General features: G+C 45.4%; 1 protein-coding gene across 1 annotated transcript; it reads right to left on the reverse strand.

The window, feature by feature from the left end:
- Positions 1-4358: 4358 nt before the first annotated feature.
- CHRNB3 (cholinergic receptor nicotinic beta 3 subunit) lies at positions 4359-17480 on the reverse strand. Its single transcript, XM_065655814.1, has 6 exons — positions 17438-17480; positions 13471-13622; positions 12370-12414; positions 6879-6988; positions 5771-6653; positions 4359-4493 (listed from the first exon to the last, which is right to left on the reverse strand). Exons 1-6 carry the CDS (start codon positions 17478-17480, stop codon positions 4359-4361), a joined length of 1368 nt encoding a protein of 455 aa, XP_065511886.1.
- Positions 17481-18468: the final 988 nt, after the last annotated feature.

The raw sequence follows: 18468 nt of genomic DNA on the forward strand, positions 1-18468 counted from the left end.
GGCTCTTCATGGGTCAGTGCTGTGTGTGCAAACCTGTAACTGGGGGGATACTTCCTTTGCAGCTGAGGCTGCCGCTCTGTAACCAAGTTCCAAATCCTAGTGTGCTTCATCCTGAGGCATTTTGTGGGTGTGCACCTGATGCGGTTTCTATACTATATGGCCAGTTTAGCCTCAGGTACCTTGTCCATTTCCATTCTTGTTGGTTTGTGTGGAAGGATTCTTCTCTAAAAGGCACCATTCCAACTAAAGCCAATGGCTTCAAGAGTAAAAAGCCCTTCTCTCTTATAGCAGGCTCTAAATTTAATTGTACAGTGTCAGTACAGTATTTCAGTGTCTGCCATGTCTCAGTCTCTGCTTTGAACGTCAGGAGTCCTTGGAAAGTAGGACTCCCTGTTTCTGAAGTCTCTGACTGGCATTTTACTCTTTTTTGATGCTCCATAATAAAGAGAATAGGACTGAATAAATGTATATGTCACAGATAAAAGTGGAATGAAAAGAATGTAACTGTATTAATCCTGTAGCTGAAATCTGTAAAGTCATTATTTTCTAGAAGAAAACTGCATTTTCTATATTCCCCCTGAATATTGCATAATTATGTAGTGACAGACATGATGTGTGAACATGCATGGTTTTCTTTGTCAGCCTGTCAATTAAATATCACTGCCGGAATATACTTTCTTGAAGAATGTGTGTTTTTTAAGAAACTCTGTACTGTACAATGTGTTTAGGGATGCTACTAAATTACATTTGGTATGCTGGCTCTTCAATCAGAAAGAATGGGAGGGGAAGGAAAGGGAATTTGAAGATGAGAGCTGCATTCTGAGCCCAAAAATTTCATTTCTATAGCAAAGACATCTGACTGCCAGTTATTCATTGTCGCAGTCTGGGACCATATAAAAAATGAAAATATTGTGGCTGAAGGTGTACTGCATTTGCTTTTTAGGCATGACAGCTACTACCTCAGAGCCAGTAAGCTGACTTTAGCAAAATCCCTGGCTTTTTGTCAAACCATTCACAATTATACAGCTCCTCATCTCCAGTTAGAAGGCCTCCATGCCCCAGCTCCAGCTCCTTGTCTTTGTCATTTACAGTACTACATATCTCTCTTGCCTTTAGGCCACAAACACAGGGTTTGGACAGCTTAGCTGATCAGCCTGGTATCCTAAGAAAGTAAGATTTACAAAGTCATGTTCTGTCTCTTTCTGAGTGTACTGTTTACCCTTCCTTCCCCCCATGCAGTAACTTTTGGATTCTTTTGCCATTTTCGGCTGTGTTGGGCACACTCAAAACTTGGAGCCTTGCATACTCCTGTCAGCTTTGTGAAAGTAGCTGCTGATTAGAGATAGTGGAGGACACAATAAGGATCTCACCTTGGAGAGAAGTCTTCAGTAGGGGCCCACTGCTGAGCAGACATTGAAGAACCCACACAAAAGTGACAGTTTTGCTTCCTCAACTCTTCTGGGGGACCTTCTAACTGCAATACCAATAAAAGTTTCAGCTAGAGTTGATGCCGTCCCAGGTGCTGAGTTGTGTCACACACTGTGCACATCCACATGAAAAGCACCCATGTTGATTGCAGGGCACACAGAGTGGTGTGTCTGTTTTCACCCCATCCACTCCAAAACCACATCAACAGTACCCCTTACTATTATATAAGTCCCAGTGTAGCAGCAAGAAACCTCCTTTTCTTAAGAGTGATGACATCTGTGAATTAATTTTAAAAGCACAGAAGCAATTCAATAGCTCAACAAACTCATTACATTATCTTCACAAGGCAGACCATCTTTCCACTTTCCCCCACTAAAAGGCCCAGAGTAATTTGTCATATTTATCTCTTGGTGAATGGATTATGCACATTGTCCTACCAAGCAGTGCCAAGGCCCTGTCAAGCCAGTGCCCAGAAATCAAGGCAGCACACGTTGAGGCAGTAGTAAGGCAGAGGGTTCCTTTTTTGTTAAGATTTGCAATTTGCAATGTTGTCATCCACATGCAGAGCACATGGAGCAGAGACTGGAGGACTATCTGCCCAAATGTCTCCCTAGTTGTGTTTTTTAGTGACAGGCCAGGCTGTGGGACGTGTTGAATGCATTTGTGGGCCAGCAGCAAAGGGATTTAGGGAAGCTCAGAAACAGCGCAAGGAAATAATGAGTAATGAGTCCACAGATGTAGCAGTCCCAGATGCAATGCTAGGAAGACCAGAAGTCAAGGCCATGCCTGTGCAATGTTCATTCATCTACCAATCTGAGGACCTGAACCCTGCTGACCTTTACCAGCAAAAGCCAGAAAAAGCAGCTTGGCATCAGACACTGCCATGTGAGAAAAGCCATGCATTGCCTGCAGGTTGGCAACCAGAACGTTGTAAGGTGAGGACAGGACCATCTGCCAGCTAAACACCTGAAGCACTTGCCCAGGAGAAGATTTTGTCATCTGTCATAGCTAACAGGCAGCCCCTGGCAGTAGTACTCAGAGGGAAAACCTACCACTAATTGATTTCAAGATTCTGTAAATGCTGGAAAGAAAGGCTTCCTGGCTGTTTTCATATGGGCATTTCACAGTACTGGCCAAGGGAACAAACTGGCATAATGCAAGAAAAGAGGACCAGTTGGTAGTAGGGTCAATGTGGAAGAGTTTTATACCAGTGACTTATGTTAAGACATTTATCTGTAAATGCTATACTGAATTGGGCCATTCTAGGTTCCTACAATATAATAACCAGATCTAAATGCTCCCTTTTCAAACTCACACATAAAGCCAAAAAGATAAGGACTTTCCAAGAATGTGACAATCCCTCTGTTCAAATAGATTTGAGACAAGGCTTTTTAAATGGGTTACAAACTAAACTTTGTTAACAACAAAACAACAGCAAAGCCCAGTATATGAGCACTCTCACCTCAGGGATAATTTACTAAATACATCTTTATTAATAATGATTGCACAAGTGAACAGAACTTTCTGCAGTGACACAACAAGATGGGATGATACTAACATAGGTCTGGTGTGCACGCATAATCTGAGCATCAGAATACCTCTGTGTCTTTTTAACACCTTCTAACCTTCATCCCTAGGGAGAAAGTTTCAAGGTTAGCTAAAGTTTTAACACCAGATTAACATTCAGATTGTCAAAAATTGGATCTCCAAATCCCCTGCTAACCTTGAAAACATCTACAAGTTCTGAATGGGATTTTCTAAAGCGCTCCATATTGGTAAAACGCTGGCCCAGCAAAAGTGATGAGAGTTTCACTTATGCGTTTTCTGTCAGGTCGCATCTACACTTTTATGAGCTGTTTCTAATCATGCGGAAGGATCGCATTTAAAGGAATCAAATGAATGAAATTCTGAATTGCCTGGGAAACATGAACAGGCCAACACCAGAAGATATATCTTCCCTGGTAGCCAGCCCACCCCACAGCTCTCAGGAGAAACTCCACTTCTGCACCAACCACAAGTTTTTTTTTCCCAAAAGCGATGTCTGCAGTTTCCCTCCAACTGAACTGTTTAGGAAGATCACTGTTGCCTTATCGGGTAGCATAGTCACCTTTCTCCATGTGATATGCTTCAGGTGACCTTCCACTTATCTTGTGAACAAGCAGGTGCAGGAATCATAGTTTCTAAATGCAGAGCATGGGGAAAATCCTTGCTTGTCCAGCCTTTTGGTTTATTATAGAGCAACAGGCAAGTTGCAATAATACTGAAAAGTGGGTAACACCTTGTGGCTTCCTGATGGCCAAGAGGAGAGACAAAGTGTGCATGCCATCAAGGCTAGTAGTAGGTGGGCAAACTGGTAAATTCTGCCACTGTTGAGCTGATCCTGCAGTCAGGTGAGGCCACACAGTCAAGGTTTTGAACACCCCACCTGAAAGGTATTTGTACTTTTTCTGATACACGTGCTGTGCAATTGTTTGTTCTGACACATGCACAAAGTGATCTGTAGAGACTTCATGATTACCTGGAAATGTAGATAAACCGAGTACTGATTTGTGTTCTTACTATAATTTCATTTGTAAAGTAGCATTTTAACCAACAGATCTACCTTCTAAGTATAGTCATTGCACCAGAAGTGCTATTTCCAATTTTAACTAATAATATTGACTTTTATTGCATATAACCAAGCTACTAGCAAAATACTTATAAGCCAATTGTGCAGCCCAATTCACTTTAGGTCTCAGCTGTTCACCAAGCACCTCTCTGATCTCCACCAAATCTCTAAGTGGTAGAGTTGTGTGAAGATAGAAAGATAGAAAGTCAATGCCCTCTCTCGTTCTTGCTGTTGCTTCCCATCCTGTACAACAGAGACCAAGCTCAAAGACACCACCACTCCTTGGCATTGTACTACTTGTGTGCTACTGTGGGAGCATTTTCTACAAAGTCCTGTTCAGCCACATCTGTAACGCAGGGGTAAAGATGAGAACTGAACCCGTCACAGACACCACCAGAAATAACCACAGGAAGATCCGATCCAGGACTTGAGCTACAAATTTCCAGTCTTGGACGACCTGGGAAGGAGAAAGGGAAAACAAACAGAAAAAGTAAAGAGTCCAGTACTTTATTGATACTGCTACATATATTTCAGATCAGAAAATCTGTTTACAATTAGAAGTTCGTAGTGTGCTGTATCCTAAAACTGACAAGGATCACATTTCAGCACCCATAGCTATGAGTCACTCAAAACAATTCTGTAGTTTTATGCAATGGTAATCAGACTAGTTTCGGGCTGTGCAAAAGTTTTTATGTAAGTACATACATGAAAGTTTACAGACTCAAGCTTGAAGATGGCCTTATAACAAACTGGGTTTCTTTTCACAGAACTACATTTCCCTTGAAGTGCCAGGAATTGGCTTCCAAAACCAGTGGTCCCATTGGCTTGTGTTTGCTTAAGCGCTCTGTCGGCTCAGATATTGCGCATTCGGGAGGGGCATTTTGCATTACAAGTACTGACACAACCCTGCGCACACGAAAATCTATTTATAAAAGCAATCAAAGGGACTTTTTATATTAAAAAATATTTCAGCTTTGAACGCAAGGCGTAAGTCATGGACTTTACATGCTCACCTACTGTGTGTTTGATCTGTTCATTTTTCTGCTGAAGTTCTCTCAGCACAGTTCGAACAAAGCCCTGGCTTCTGCTAGGAGGGTGCTGATAGAAGTTTTTCTTTTTCCATATGCTGATAGGTGCATTGTTCTGCTATCCTGCCCTCACATTAGATGCATTGTTTATGCACACTGTAATTTGCCATTTTAATAGCCACGTGGATTGATGGGATGAGGAGACAGATGGTAGTTAGGGACTAATCCAAATGTTAGTGAAAATCTAGAAAACCTCCACCCAAGGCAGGGCAGCTACACTGTGTATAATTGCTGGGAGACCAGGACTGAGACCTAGCAACTGCCATAGAACCTCACTGTAAGTGTTGTGAAAGACAGACTTTCAGAGCATGTGACAGTTCAGAGGTTTTCCAGAATCATGTCTATTCCCAACTTAAGCAGGACAAAGTTATTCAAATAATCCCGAATCAGGAATTTCTCCAGGGGAGGTTGCTGTGGCCTCTTGCACCTGTGAAAAGCATGGACTCTCACAGCACAATATAATTCTCCTTGAAACAATGCGTTTTCTCAGAAACCATATTATTTATCAAGCAGGGGAAGCTCCTAGGACATGTCTCAGATGAGAGCAGGAGGAAGAAGCAAAGCAAAGGCATGCAGAAAAGTTAAGAGTTTGGAAGTCATTACTGTTGAGGAACCTGTGATCCCTCTTTGCCCTTCTTTCACCTACCTGTCTCATGAAATGCTCCTTTTTAACATGCCTGGAAATGTATCGAATGGAGTCGGCTGCCTTTTCCAGGAAGGCAATAACAATTTTCTCTCCTTCTTTTGCTTGCTTGCGTTTCTGCTTCCCCAGGACCTTTGATTTCAAGGTGGTTTTCTTTTCTTCAGTCTCTGAGAAGGAGTAACGATCTATATGGCCCTTCATGCAAAGCAGCCGAGGCAACTTCTGGAGGAAGAGTCTTTTAACCCAGGGAGCCATGGGGTGGTAAGTTGCTGAGGAGCGGTGGTGGACGTTGATAACAAACACAGTCACGATAATAGAAAGGGTCACAAAAATCATGATGAACAGCAGATACTCACCGATGAGAGGGATGACTTTGGAAGAAGAAGGGATTATTTCCTCAATCACTAAAAGGAAGACAGTGAGGGAGACTAGAACTGATGTTGACAATGAAAGCTTTTCTCCTTCATCTGAAGGCAGGTAAAACACCAGGACAGTTAGAAAAGACAATCCCAGGCAAGGGATTATTAAGAAAAGAGTGTAAAAGAGTGGAAGGCGTCTCAACACAAATGAGTAAGTGACAAATGGGTAAGAGTACAGCCCATCCTTCCTATTGCCTTTCATACCTTTGGCGTTTAAGATCTCCCACTCCCCATTATCAAAGAAGTCTTTTCTGTCTACATTTTCATCCACTAAAATCAAGTCCACCATACTGCCGTCATATGTCCACGACCCAAATTTCATGGAGCAGTTCTGCCTGTCAAAAGGGAAGAACGTCACATCCATTGTGCAGGAGCTCTTATAACTGGCTGGTGGCATCCAGGTCACCACTCCGTTGTACTTCACTATGACTTTGGTCATCAGGGATCCTTCAAAACGTCCATCAGCACTGGGAGTTGGACAGGAAGAAATGGTACCAAGTTCATGACTATGTTTGCCCCAGCCCTACCCCCTCACAGGTCTGCTTTCTACACATCACCTGGAGCATAAGGGAAGTCAACATTCATATTGCCTAAAGAAGCAGCCTTCTGACAGCAAACGCAAGCTTCATGGTGGCTGACATGCCTTACCCAAGAACTGGCCTAAGCCTGGAGCAAGGAGACATGCTACTCACTTTTCAAACAAAACAATGTCAGGAAGCCACAAGGATTCAGAGGGGACACGGATGGCAGTGATCCCACCATATTCATCTGGATTCCAGGAGAGCTTGTGGTCAATCCATTCCTGTAACAAGCCAGCAGAGTCCTCTGACCGCTCATACACAACAGTCTCATTCCTTCTCCCACCACCTACCTCAGAGGGACTGCGTTGCATAGCACAATGGGCAGAGCTTGGTGTAGGACTGCTCAGCTGCAGAGATGATTCCAGACAGTCATGGCTGGGAGATGTTAACCCCCATGAGCACTGCCCCTCCAGCTACAGGAGTGCCCCAGTGATCTATCCTTTCGCAGGCAACCTCAAGGCAGGCACTCCTGGGGAACACTTGACTCTCATTTTACACCACCCTGCCCAGCCCACCTGAGAGTAGTCCAGAAGGAAGGAGCTGCTTTCCCTTGGGTATGGCGTCTGTTCTTCCCTCTGAGAACCAGCCTACAGTGGTTTTGGCTGGCACTGACCCCATAGAATAGCCAGCTGGCATGGCTACTGATAAAGGGAATTAACTAACTAACACTTAAAGAACTAAGGAGCTAACACTTAGAGACCTAACACTTAGAGAGCTAACCCTTAACCCACATCACAATTGCCTAGCCTTGCTTAGCTTTGTGTAACTTATTGTATGAGAAATAGCAGTTTGCTGATGACTTCACAGGCCTTGCAAAGATAAAAAACCTTGGGTGCTTCCTCGGGTGAACTAGATAACAGAAACTTGGGCACAGTACAGGAGATACACCAGTTCTAACCAACTCATCAGTTTGAGTCCCAGCCAACTCAGCAAACCAGGCCAAAGGTAAAGGTGTACAGCGAAGAAGGCCCCGGCCCATGATCACTGCACAGGCTCAACCAAGAGGGGCCGGAGGTGGAGACTATGGAAATGATTTCCTGGAATTCATTGTAATAAGAATTGCCTTCTCGGAGACAGGTTATGAATATGTATAGGCATTCCTAGAACTTTCATGAATATGTAACACTTCACAGCACTTAACCAAGCTCACAGCTACTAGAAATTTGCACACGTCTTAGGTGGAATTATTCCCCCGTCTGTCCAGCGCTGTAAATACATACCTTCTTTACAATCTCAAAGGTTGTAAGGTCATTTCCGCGCCTCACTACTACTACCCAAGTGACAGAGAGGTGGCCTTTAATTTCTGTTCAGTGGAGACCTGGCTTTTTTCAGTGAGCAGAATACAGCACCTAATATCTGTACACTGTCCTTGCAAATCAACATATTTTTCTTTCATCAGAAAGACCTGCACACTATTGCAGGAAGAACAGTATGACACTATTGTAAAGCATTTGGTTATAATCCTGAAAAAAGCAAAAGTAGGGGGAGTCCTGTCCATTTTCATCATGTGGGACTGCAGAATATTTTTTATCTCCTCTTTTTGTTTTTCAGATAGGGAGATTGTGGCAAAGTGGCTCTAGCAACCTGGATATTTCCACAGAGATGCAGTGGAAAAGCAACTGTCTGATGCCCGTCCATTATTGATGGGATTTTTTATTTGCCCACAAGAGTAGCAGTGAGAGGAAGCAAGAGCTGTAGACTGTGGTCAATACCAAGAAGCAGAAGATGAATCACTTTCCATTAAACTGCTGCACTAAGAGCTCCTCAGGGATGTGGGGGCCTCAGTGTTCCTTGGACAATTTCCTCCGTGACTTAAGGGCAAACAAAAAAGTTATATTCTCCGCTTCTTCTCCTACCATGGTGCTCCCTTCTTATTTCTTCGATTGCATGTGCTTTTCATAGCTATACCTACAGACATTTGTCATTGCAGTCCTTTACAGTGCGACAGCAAGCCAGAACTGCAGTAGAGACATAAACACAGACAGTAAGAACAAGCACCTTTCTCCTACAGGTGAAGAGAAGGGATGAGGCCCAAGGTCATGGGCAGATGGCTGGTAGACCCCTCCTAAAATCTGTCCCAAGGCACAAGCAGAGAAAACAGTTGCCCAGGGTGGTACCATGGCAGGATTAATGGCCCCACTACCTGCACCAGAAGAGATAAGAACCCACTCCCTGAACTGCAGAAATGGCTGGCATCAGCTGTCAGGCCCAGCCCTCCACTCCTGGCTCCTGCTGCTAAAGGAGGGATGAGAGCTGTTCAGGTGTGGAAAAAGAGGAGTTATTGCTGCTCTTAGCCTCAGCAGCAGGGGCAGAGCACACCACTTTTAGTGTGAACTTTTCTCTGTGAATGGTTTGTTTCTACCAGCCTGAGCTGTTAGGTGGGCACAGACTCACATATGTCCTGGACATCTCCTGTAATAGGTGAAAGGGGGCTTAGGCTGGAAACATATGTGTTATACAAGAGGATAGTCAGGGCTGACAGCAGCAGCCAACATAGTCAGCTCATAGCCTGCACTAACACAGCAGAATCAAATACCCTGTGAACCACCTAGAAATATAATCATCACTCTGGAGTTGAGTTAGACCAGCCCCTTGGCCTAGGTTATTTGCCGCATCTGCAATATTCCTCCCTCCACCCTGCCCTGCATTAATATCTCTCCTAGCTAAAGTGCTCTTTCGTGTCTGCAAGGCAAACATTTGTGTGTCTTCTTACTAGAACAGAAAATATATTGTGTGCAGACTTTGAAGATGAGCAGTTTAAAACAGGAATCTCCCTACGGGCTATGCTGACATGAACGGTAGCAGCAAATGGGAAGGGCTCTTTCCTCTCTTCTCCCTTCCAAGCTGCTCCAGACCCTCCAATTGCTCTCCTCTTCCTCTAGTTCTGCCAAGTTCCCATCTCTGGGCTGTCACTCAAGTGCTTAACCCACAGCAAGTGGACCAAAAAACACTGAAGCCAGATTCTCAACTCTTGCTAGCAGACTTGCTAGCTTGCCCAAACCCAGATACTTTCTCATCAGCTATTAAAAGCTACTTTGCACGTTGTGTCTGCCTGCATGCAAATCATCAAATCCCATTATCTTCAGTATCTGAATATCTGAGGTAAAAAAAACCCCAACCAACCCGAACAAAAAACAAGCAAACAAACAAAACAAAACAAAGCAAACAACAACAAAAAAACCACACCAAAAAACCCAAACCAAACCAAAAAAAACCACAAAAAGAAACAAACCAACCAAACCAAACCAACCAACCAACCAACCAAAAAAACCCCACTGGGTTTAAGCTGTGCTCACCTAAGAGAAGCCAGACTCTTGCAGAGAAACAATGACCGAACCTCAGACACCCAGGGTGAGGATCAGACTTCCCTGACCTCCCTACCTCCTGAAGAAGGATATGGTCTGTGTCATTAGAAAGTTCTGGTTTGGTTTAGTGTTTTTCACTTTTCCCTACCCAAAATTAAAAATTATTTTAATTATGTTTAGTTTTATGGACCTTTTCCTAGGTGTTGTGCTTATGCACTCTAATAATCCCCCAAGCACTGGACTGCATGTGGGACCAGTTCACACTAAGCCAACTAGAATGCATGATGCCCCAAGCAGGACACGTGGGTCAGGCTACAGGTATTTGGTGCTCAGCCTGACCTCCTGGGGCATTTGCATGTGTGAAAATCAGAGCCTGCACCTCCAGCAAAATCAGCATGTCTACAGTACAGACTCTTGGGTAGGTCCTTCTTTTAGCCACAGCATGAGGCAGAAGATTCAGATAAAGTGGTTTCCCCCTCATCTTCCCTCACACCCAAGATGTGATAAGTGGATGGTGGCATGTTCCTACCTCCTACAGCATGTTTGGAGTAACCTGCAGCAGAACCTCATTTCCCACAGCAGGAGTGGTGACACAGGCTTCAGGCTATGACTCTGCGGAGGTCAATGCTGCAACACAAACAGGATGCTCAGCATCGATGGGCTAACCCAAAATGTCCCCACATAGGTTCATGCAGCAATGGAAAGAGGATTGATAGATGTCTGTCTGCATTAGCATCTCAGGCCTAATGTCCTTGGGCAGCCCAGGATTGGATTTAGCCTGCTAGGATGAGTCAGATCTGTCTTTTCTGCAGTCACTGTCACCTGGGTGAAGTTGTGACCCAGCCAGTGGGATGAAGGCTGCCAGGGGGCATAGGAAACTTCGCTGTCCTTAATGGAGCAAGCAGCCAAGACTTCCCTAAGAAGAAGGAGACAGTCAGACACGGGAATACTCTGTCAAAGGCTGTAAGACCTGTAAAATCTTCCTGGGGACACTTGCAGGAACAGAGAGAATGAGGAGGGTAAAGTGAGTTGATTTCACACCTGCAGACTGCAGGACCTGCAGGCGAGGTGGATGCTGCAGCCTCCAAGGAGAGAATGTGGGAATAAGGAGAGGACAGACAGGGGTCAAGGGGTTACCTTTGCAGGAAGGCTCTGCTGTCTGCCCAAGTGGCTACTCAGACAGAATAAGGAAGCCAAGATCTGGCCCTGTGCACACAAGGGACTCTGCAATTGCAGCTGAAGGTGGAAAAAATATAACACCGGAGCTCTTTCAGGGCAATATCTCAGCAGTTGGATTCAAATCAGTGGCAAATTTCCCCAGCAAAAGGGGAAATTCATGTCTTCCCTGCAGTGAGGGCAGGTCTGAGCTTCTTCATCTTCAAGGGAGAGACCAGCTTTACATATAATGTTCATACAGTCTTTAGGGTTTCTGCTCTACCCAGAAGCTCACACTCACTGCAGCACTACAGGTATCAGACTGAGAACAAATACTGAGCCACGTTTCTCCTCCACCAGCCCAGTGACTCCTCGGAGCTACTTCCCATGGTAATAATTTCAAGTATGGCTTGGGTTTTATGTCCTCTGCCTAGGGCCAGCTGATATATTTATAGATACTCACATGGCTGAGAGACTGAAAATAATTGTCACAGGGTCAATAAACTGATGTAGTGTAATCTAAACCAAATGTGGTGTTCTTCAGAAGTGAAGAAGAAAGGAAACCTAACAGTTCAACTTGCACCTTTCCCCCATTTGTATAAATTATTGTCACTTCTAGAAGCAATTATGTTAGAGAGATGTAATTAATTTGCCACAGATTTTAATTTTTTTGTGGAGTAATATGCTCACCTTTTTTTTCTCTTTACTTATGCTGAAGATGAAATCTATCTGAGACACCGCTCTTATCTTGGGCAAGAGAGACAGTACTTGCATGACCTCTAAGTCTGAGACATGATAGTCCCTTAGGGCACACACAGCATCTCAGGGACACCCACTGCAGTGTCAGGAGATGTTGCTTCCCTGAAATACAGGTGATTTGAGGGCACAGCTGGCTTGCAGGCCAGGAGAAGAGGGTATTCTGTTTCCTAAAGGCCCACCTGCCTGCCTTTCTGCCCCTTTATGCATTTGCTGAAGTGAGAGGAGTAAAGTAAAAACTTGAGGCAAGGTAAGATGGTGCTGCTTTTTTTCTGACCTCCTGGCATCACAAAAGGGGACGGATGGTGCGATGGGCTGCAGGCTGTGGTGGCCACTTGGCTCAGCAGCCCCGCACTGAAGGGGAGGTCTCATTTGGTCTAATTTACCTGCTTCAGCCACACGTTGGTTGTCATCAGCTGATTCTTCTCATCCTAGGACGACACAAGATACAGAGGATTGCAATACCAAAACACCCAGCAGAAATAGACCCTGTGCCAGCTGAGTCCAACGCTGTGCCAAGCAGAGGCGATCCCTTTGGTCCTATTTCCCCATGGGCCTGGGCTCTTCAGTGACTGCTGGGGGAAGTGAACTGACTTTCTACGTGCTGCCTCTGCTCTCACTGGGAGCTTTCGAGGCTGGAAAACTGAGGTGTGGCATTTCACAGCAGCCCATAGGAATCAGATGGCAAAGAGCAGGGAGGTATTAATAATAGCAGGTCTAAGTCAGCAAGAGGGGTCAGGATACACAAGGTTGTGGGCTCACTGGGTGTCTCATCTCCCCACACAGCTCAGCCTGGAGTGAGTTTGGGAAGATACAAGCTGAAACATTGTCCTGAATATGTAAATAAAGCACAAAACTAAAGTCTGACTTCCACAGCACAAGGTGATGCTGCCAGGGGCTGGAGGATGCAAAAGCACACTGTTGCATGGGTATCTCTGGGTCTTGTGCAAATCCCACTGTGCATTGCAGTGACAGAGGGGAAAGGGAAAAGCGACTTTTCATGTGGGCAAAAACATGGCATTATCTGGTTTGCTTCTAGTATCTTATCTGAGTGGCCAGCTGGGTCAAGATACGAGCTGCCTCTGGCCTGGATACAGGCTTGCTTAAAGTGAACGATATCCAACCATCTCTACCCTTCCTCATCCCTGTCCTGTAGCTGCCTTGTCATTAAATTACAGATGTAGGCACCAAGGACTGTCCGGTATGGACTGATGGATTAACACCTGACGCAATGAGGCCTTATTCCCTGAGAACAGCAGGGGGAAAAGGACCTTCAGGTTTGCTGCAAAACAGATGAGTTATATGGCCCATGCTGGGCGTGAGGCAGGAGGTCACACCACACCACACTCAGTGCTTTGTTGCCTGATAACTGTTTTGCATTTCATGTGTCAGGAGGCAAAAGCTAACAGCATCACCAGCCCTGCCAGGTGGAGGCGTGACTGTCTATAAAAGAAGGGATATTTTACCAAGCCAAACACAACACTTACCACATCCACAAGCTGTGATATCTTTAATCCAAAAAGGACTTTGATGGTGTCATTGGAGTTTTGCACTGGGCGGACCCATTTCTGATAGCCTTGAAATAAGTGCTTGAGGAGCACGTCCTCACTTTCAGCGATTGAACTGAAAGCAGCCACATCTGGAAGAGAGCAACAGACAGTGGGGACATACCAGAAAACAGACACAGAGAGTGGCACAGCCTGCAGAAGTGAGGCAGAGTGATTATGTGAGACAAATTCACCTCTGGGCACTCTTATCAGAAAAATCTGTAGGAATTCAGATGCACAGACTCTCATCAGAGCCATGGCAAGAGGAGGGGAAGACAAGACAGCCCAAACCCAAATCACTTGTGAAAAAAATCATCAGGCCAGAGCAGTGATTACTTTGTACTAGATTTCTGTTTTCTGTGGCCTTCTTGTCTTGAGTCAACATACTTGCCCACTCTTTATTTTTCTTTAGAAGACCTGCGGACTCAGAGCATCAGGTGGTCTCTTTCCCTCTTGAGTAGTGAATATCCAGCCTGATAAATGCCAGCCTAAGAAAGACTTCTGTTTTTCCAGATACCTGTGGCATAGTACAGAGAGCTGGGACTGCAGGAGAAATCTGGTCACTGTGGGGAATTCCCTGGCTTGCTGGCTATCTTGCAGCTAGAAGCAACAGCAGCAATACCCTGTGGGCATTTCAGAGCCTAGGGATTTCACTTGCACTTGGTGAGCTTTTATGGCCTTTCTGAGATGAAAGCTGGCCTGCACAGAGATCGGAGTGGTGGGGTTTCCTTGCTGGAAGCTACAAAGCCTGTGAGACAGCTCTGAGGGAGCCTCATGCAGCACTTAGAAATGAATCCTTCTTCTGGGGATAGCAGGGGATCTTTGAGAAAGCTGAATTCTCTTGCCTCCCAGACATGGGTTGAGTGGGCAACAGCATCAGCAGAGCAAAAAGCAAAAGGAGCCTGGCAGCAGGAGAAGCTGGATGATGCAGTCAGGGCCAGGTCTGCACGCAATCAAGCATGGAGCCATCATGATGTGAACTTGCAAGGCTTGGGACTCCTCTGGTCCCTGCCACCATGGTCCCTCTTCCCTCTGCTACCGTGAAAGAGGAAAGGCAGTTCACACTCTCCATCATTTCCCAAATGCCAGACCCACTCTCCATGATGCTGAGGTCCTGACATGACCTTGTGCACACACACAGCACCCGAGAATGAGAAGGATTTCACCAGTTTTTAAAGGCACCATGGAGGAAAAGGAGCTCATGCTGATGGGCCCTGTGCCATGGGGGTCACAGCAAATATTGCAGTCAAAGACTACATCACAGGGTTGTGCCCGGGGCCCACCTCGTCCCCTTACCGCCCCTGCTCTGCCAGCCCAGTGTGAGCAGGACACCCGTACCTGGATTGCCAGCCATTCGGTGCAGGAGGGGTCTGCAGACCACCGTCCCTGTCCATGTCCTCCACCCCTGGCAGCTGCTGCCCATCTCCTGAGGGAGACAGGCCTCCCTCCACGGGGTCTGTGTGAGGCCATGGGCAGGGGGAGACCTCATAGGAGGAGGCACAGATCACCAGAACGAAAAACCTGCTCCTACATCAGAGCTTCCCACTGGACAAAGTCGTTCCCTTATCCAGTCTGGATTCTCTCAGGGTAGCACAAGGTGCAAGTAGCACTGTCATGTGAGCCAGCAAAGGCAGGATGCAGGAACAACCACAAAACCATGGATGAAATGTAAAAAGTTTATTTTTGTTACCTTATGAACCAGGGGATCCCTGAAGCAACACCTGGGCAGAGGCACGCCAGTGGGAACGCAGGCACCACAGAGCTCAGTCCTTGCTAGAGAGTTACCAAACCTGCTACGTTCACCTGTATATCAGGGATTCACACAGGTGTATTTTTTCACTGTCATTTGATCTTTCCCACAGCAGGACAGGAATGCCAAGCATAGGGTGCCCCTGAGTCTATCACCAGCCTATGTTATCTAAACATAGAGATTCTACTTGTCAAGCACACAAGACTAAATGACAATTAGTATGATATATGTGTTTTCTCTGTCTCAGCCTCAAGTCACTTAAGCATGTTTACGATCCTCCTCACCAATTTTCCATTATATTCCAGCAACTGTCATCCTCCACTTCCAGCCACAGCAAATGCCCATTCCTCTTTGAGAAGCTGTAAACTCTGAAGCCTAATGATTGCCACTCACAGGGCAACAACTATCACTTTACTGTCAGATGTTCTAGCACAGGCTGTGCTTCTCCTCTCTTGTTGGACATGTAGTTGTGGTGAGGTTACCAAACCATGAGGACGTGGAGGCCAGCTGATTAGAGGGAACTTTCATACTCCTTTCTACCTGCTTTGCACCACAGCCAGCAATGGGCTCATGCAGCTGTCAATACAGTTTATAGGAGCCTCTGTGGCCACTCTGTCTCTTGCTGCTTTGTGAAAAGCAAGGTCTGCTATAACAGTTTGAGAAATCACAAATGCCCTTTCTGCTTGCTCCAGGGTTTATTGTCATGCCAAGGCTAACCCTAGCTTCAGCACAGCAAATGGGGGACAGAGTCTGTCCTAGGAAACCAGATTGCCTGCCCAAACATACCAGATAGCCACTGCATCCACAAATAAAAGAAGAGAAATAACATATTTCTCCCCACTCACTACCACAACCTCAGTGGTCCAATCCCCTAACATATAAGAGTCTCTGCAGAGATGCCAGCTCCCAACCCTTTTGCTTTCCCTTTAGGAGGTTCATAGGGGTGCATGTTTGGGCATGCACCCATTATGGAAAATATGTTAAACACAGGAAATTTAATGGGAAAGCCATTGAATAGAAAAAATCCACAACCCAAAACCATGCAGGGTCAAACCAACTTTGTCTTAATGCTGGAATGCATTGCTCTGGATTTATTTGAGTATAAATCCCTGGACACACATATGCAGCCACACAACCACACACATCATGGGCACAGCATCTGTAGCTGTGTACGAACTCTCATAGGAAAACAGTGCCGTTTCACAGCCTGTACCTCACAGGAAGTCCAAGGGCCCTAATGATCTAAGAGAGTATACCAGAGACTTGGTAAAACTGGATTTGGGGCTAGATGTGTTGATTCCCAGTTGCTGTGGAAGCCACAGAAAAGAGTGGAAAAGGCTTGAGAAGTGCCAAAAAGAAGAAAACCAAAAAGAACAAGATCAATGCCCTTATAAGACAGCTTCAGTACTTGCAGAACAGTTTAAAAGCAGAAGTTTTTAATGAGAAGGAAGTGGAAAAAATAGCTTAACAGCTCCATTGATAAAGCCCCATCTGAGGATTAAGTTAGACAAAGACGTGGAGAAAACACTGAACAAAGTACTACTGCCTTTGAAAAAACAGAGAAGCAGCCATAGGACAGGTGTATCCCTGAATTTACCAGATGGCCAACAGAGAAGGCAAAAGCTGGGCAGCCCTCTGACATGCTACCGCGGATACAATTAACTGAGCACTGTTTGACATCTCCCCTCTCTCCCAGATTCCTGTTTCTCTCTGCGGTCTGTGCCAGGACTAGTTCTCCACAAGCACAGAACTGCTGGAACAGGGAGTCTGCTAAACAGACATGCAAAACATGCCGAGAAATACATACAGGACACTTAGCCTTTCATCACCTCACCTGAGGCATTTCAATTTTCCTCTTGGTGCTGGTGATTCTCCTGTAACTCCCTTTAGCAGTGAGACTAAAGCTTAGATTTTTAGTTAACTTCTATCCAGCGACCACCCCCCACCCCAGTTATTAAAACCTTATTGCCAAACTAGCCGTGATTGCAATACAAAGGCAGCAGCTGATCCAGCTCTCTTTTGCTAGTCAGACAGTGTTAAGAGGACAAAGGGAAGCCAGCATCCACCCCGTCCAAGCAAGCAGCAGTGAACTGGCCAGCAGAAATAAACTCTTGAACATCTGCAGCTCAGCTTGGAAAAAGAAGAAATCACACTTACCTGAGTGGCTCAGACACAGTGCAAAAAGCACTAGGCAAAGCATGGGCACCACTGCGGCTTTTCCTTTAAATCTGATCTTTTGTTTTCATAAGCAAATCATTCTTATCCTAGGAGGGGACTGAAAACAATCTAGTTAAAAATCAAGGCAGGCAGTTGATTCTGCAAGGCAAGCCAGCAGCTTTTGAGCCTTATCCTGACTCATTATGACGCTCCACAAATCACCCTCCATTGATTTTCAGTCAGCTGTCACATCCCGTAAGCCTGAAACACGGCTCTGGGTCCTAAACTCTGACTGATTTGTTTGTGGCAGTATTTGAGTGGCTGTAGCCACTGCAGCCTATGATTAGAGGTAAGGCAAGGTTTTTAAGGAGGAGAAATGTATTTTATTATGCTGACACTTACAGCTGGAGGGAAAAAACAGGCTGCAGATCAGACCCAAAGACAGATCAAATGCCTGAAAGGTTATCTGTTTGCTCCAGCTGTATTTGCTGCTGTAATAAAAGAGACAGCCTCCCTACAGATCTAGGCAATTTCAATGAGTTTTCACACTACACTTGATGTTTTAGCACTATACGGTAGATTTTGGGAGGAATGAAACAGTAAGATGTAAGCGGGGAAAAAAGGGCTGATTTCTAAATTTGTATCTCATCATTCGTACTCAAAACATCACAGACAACAGCACAGAAATGCTTGCACAGTACTAACTATTGGCACAGCTTAACAGAGCATGTTGCCCCAGGGCCTTGTGTTTAACAACAAAAGCAATGGGGCCTTTGGTTATTTAGACAGTTCCTCTGTAGATATAACTCCTCCACAGTGACACCTTGGGCAGGGCTCCTTTCAGAAGCTGCCAGAAATGGAGTCATAGAATTATTTTGATTGGAAGAGACCCACAAGATCACTGAGTCCAACCATTAACCTAACTCTGGCACTAGACCATGTCCCTAAGAACCTCATCTGTACATCTTCTAAACACCTCCAGGGATGGTGACTCCACCACTTCCCTGGGCAGACTGTTCCAATGCTTCACA

The sequence above is a fragment of the Caloenas nicobarica genome, chromosome Z (assembly GCF_036013445.1).
Source record: "Caloenas nicobarica isolate bCalNic1 chromosome Z, bCalNic1.hap1, whole genome shotgun sequence".
Lineage (NCBI taxonomy): Eukaryota > Metazoa > Chordata > Aves > Columbiformes > Columbidae > Caloenas > Caloenas nicobarica.

Bases quoted from the DNA above. Each gene is read 5' to 3' on its own strand.
- CHRNB3 (XM_065655814.1), bottom strand. From the start codon at position 17,480: ATGCTTTGCCTAGTGCTTTTTGCACTGTGTCTGAGCCACTCAG. The intron at 13,623-17,437 runs GTAAGTGTGATT...GCTCTCTTCCAG, and splicing joins ACTGTGTCTGAGCCACTCAG to ATGTGGCTGCTTTCAGTTCA. The intron at 6,654-6,878 runs GTGAGTAGCATG...TCCAACTCCCAG, and splicing joins GACATTGTTTTGTTTGAAAA to TGCTGATGGACGTTTTGAAG.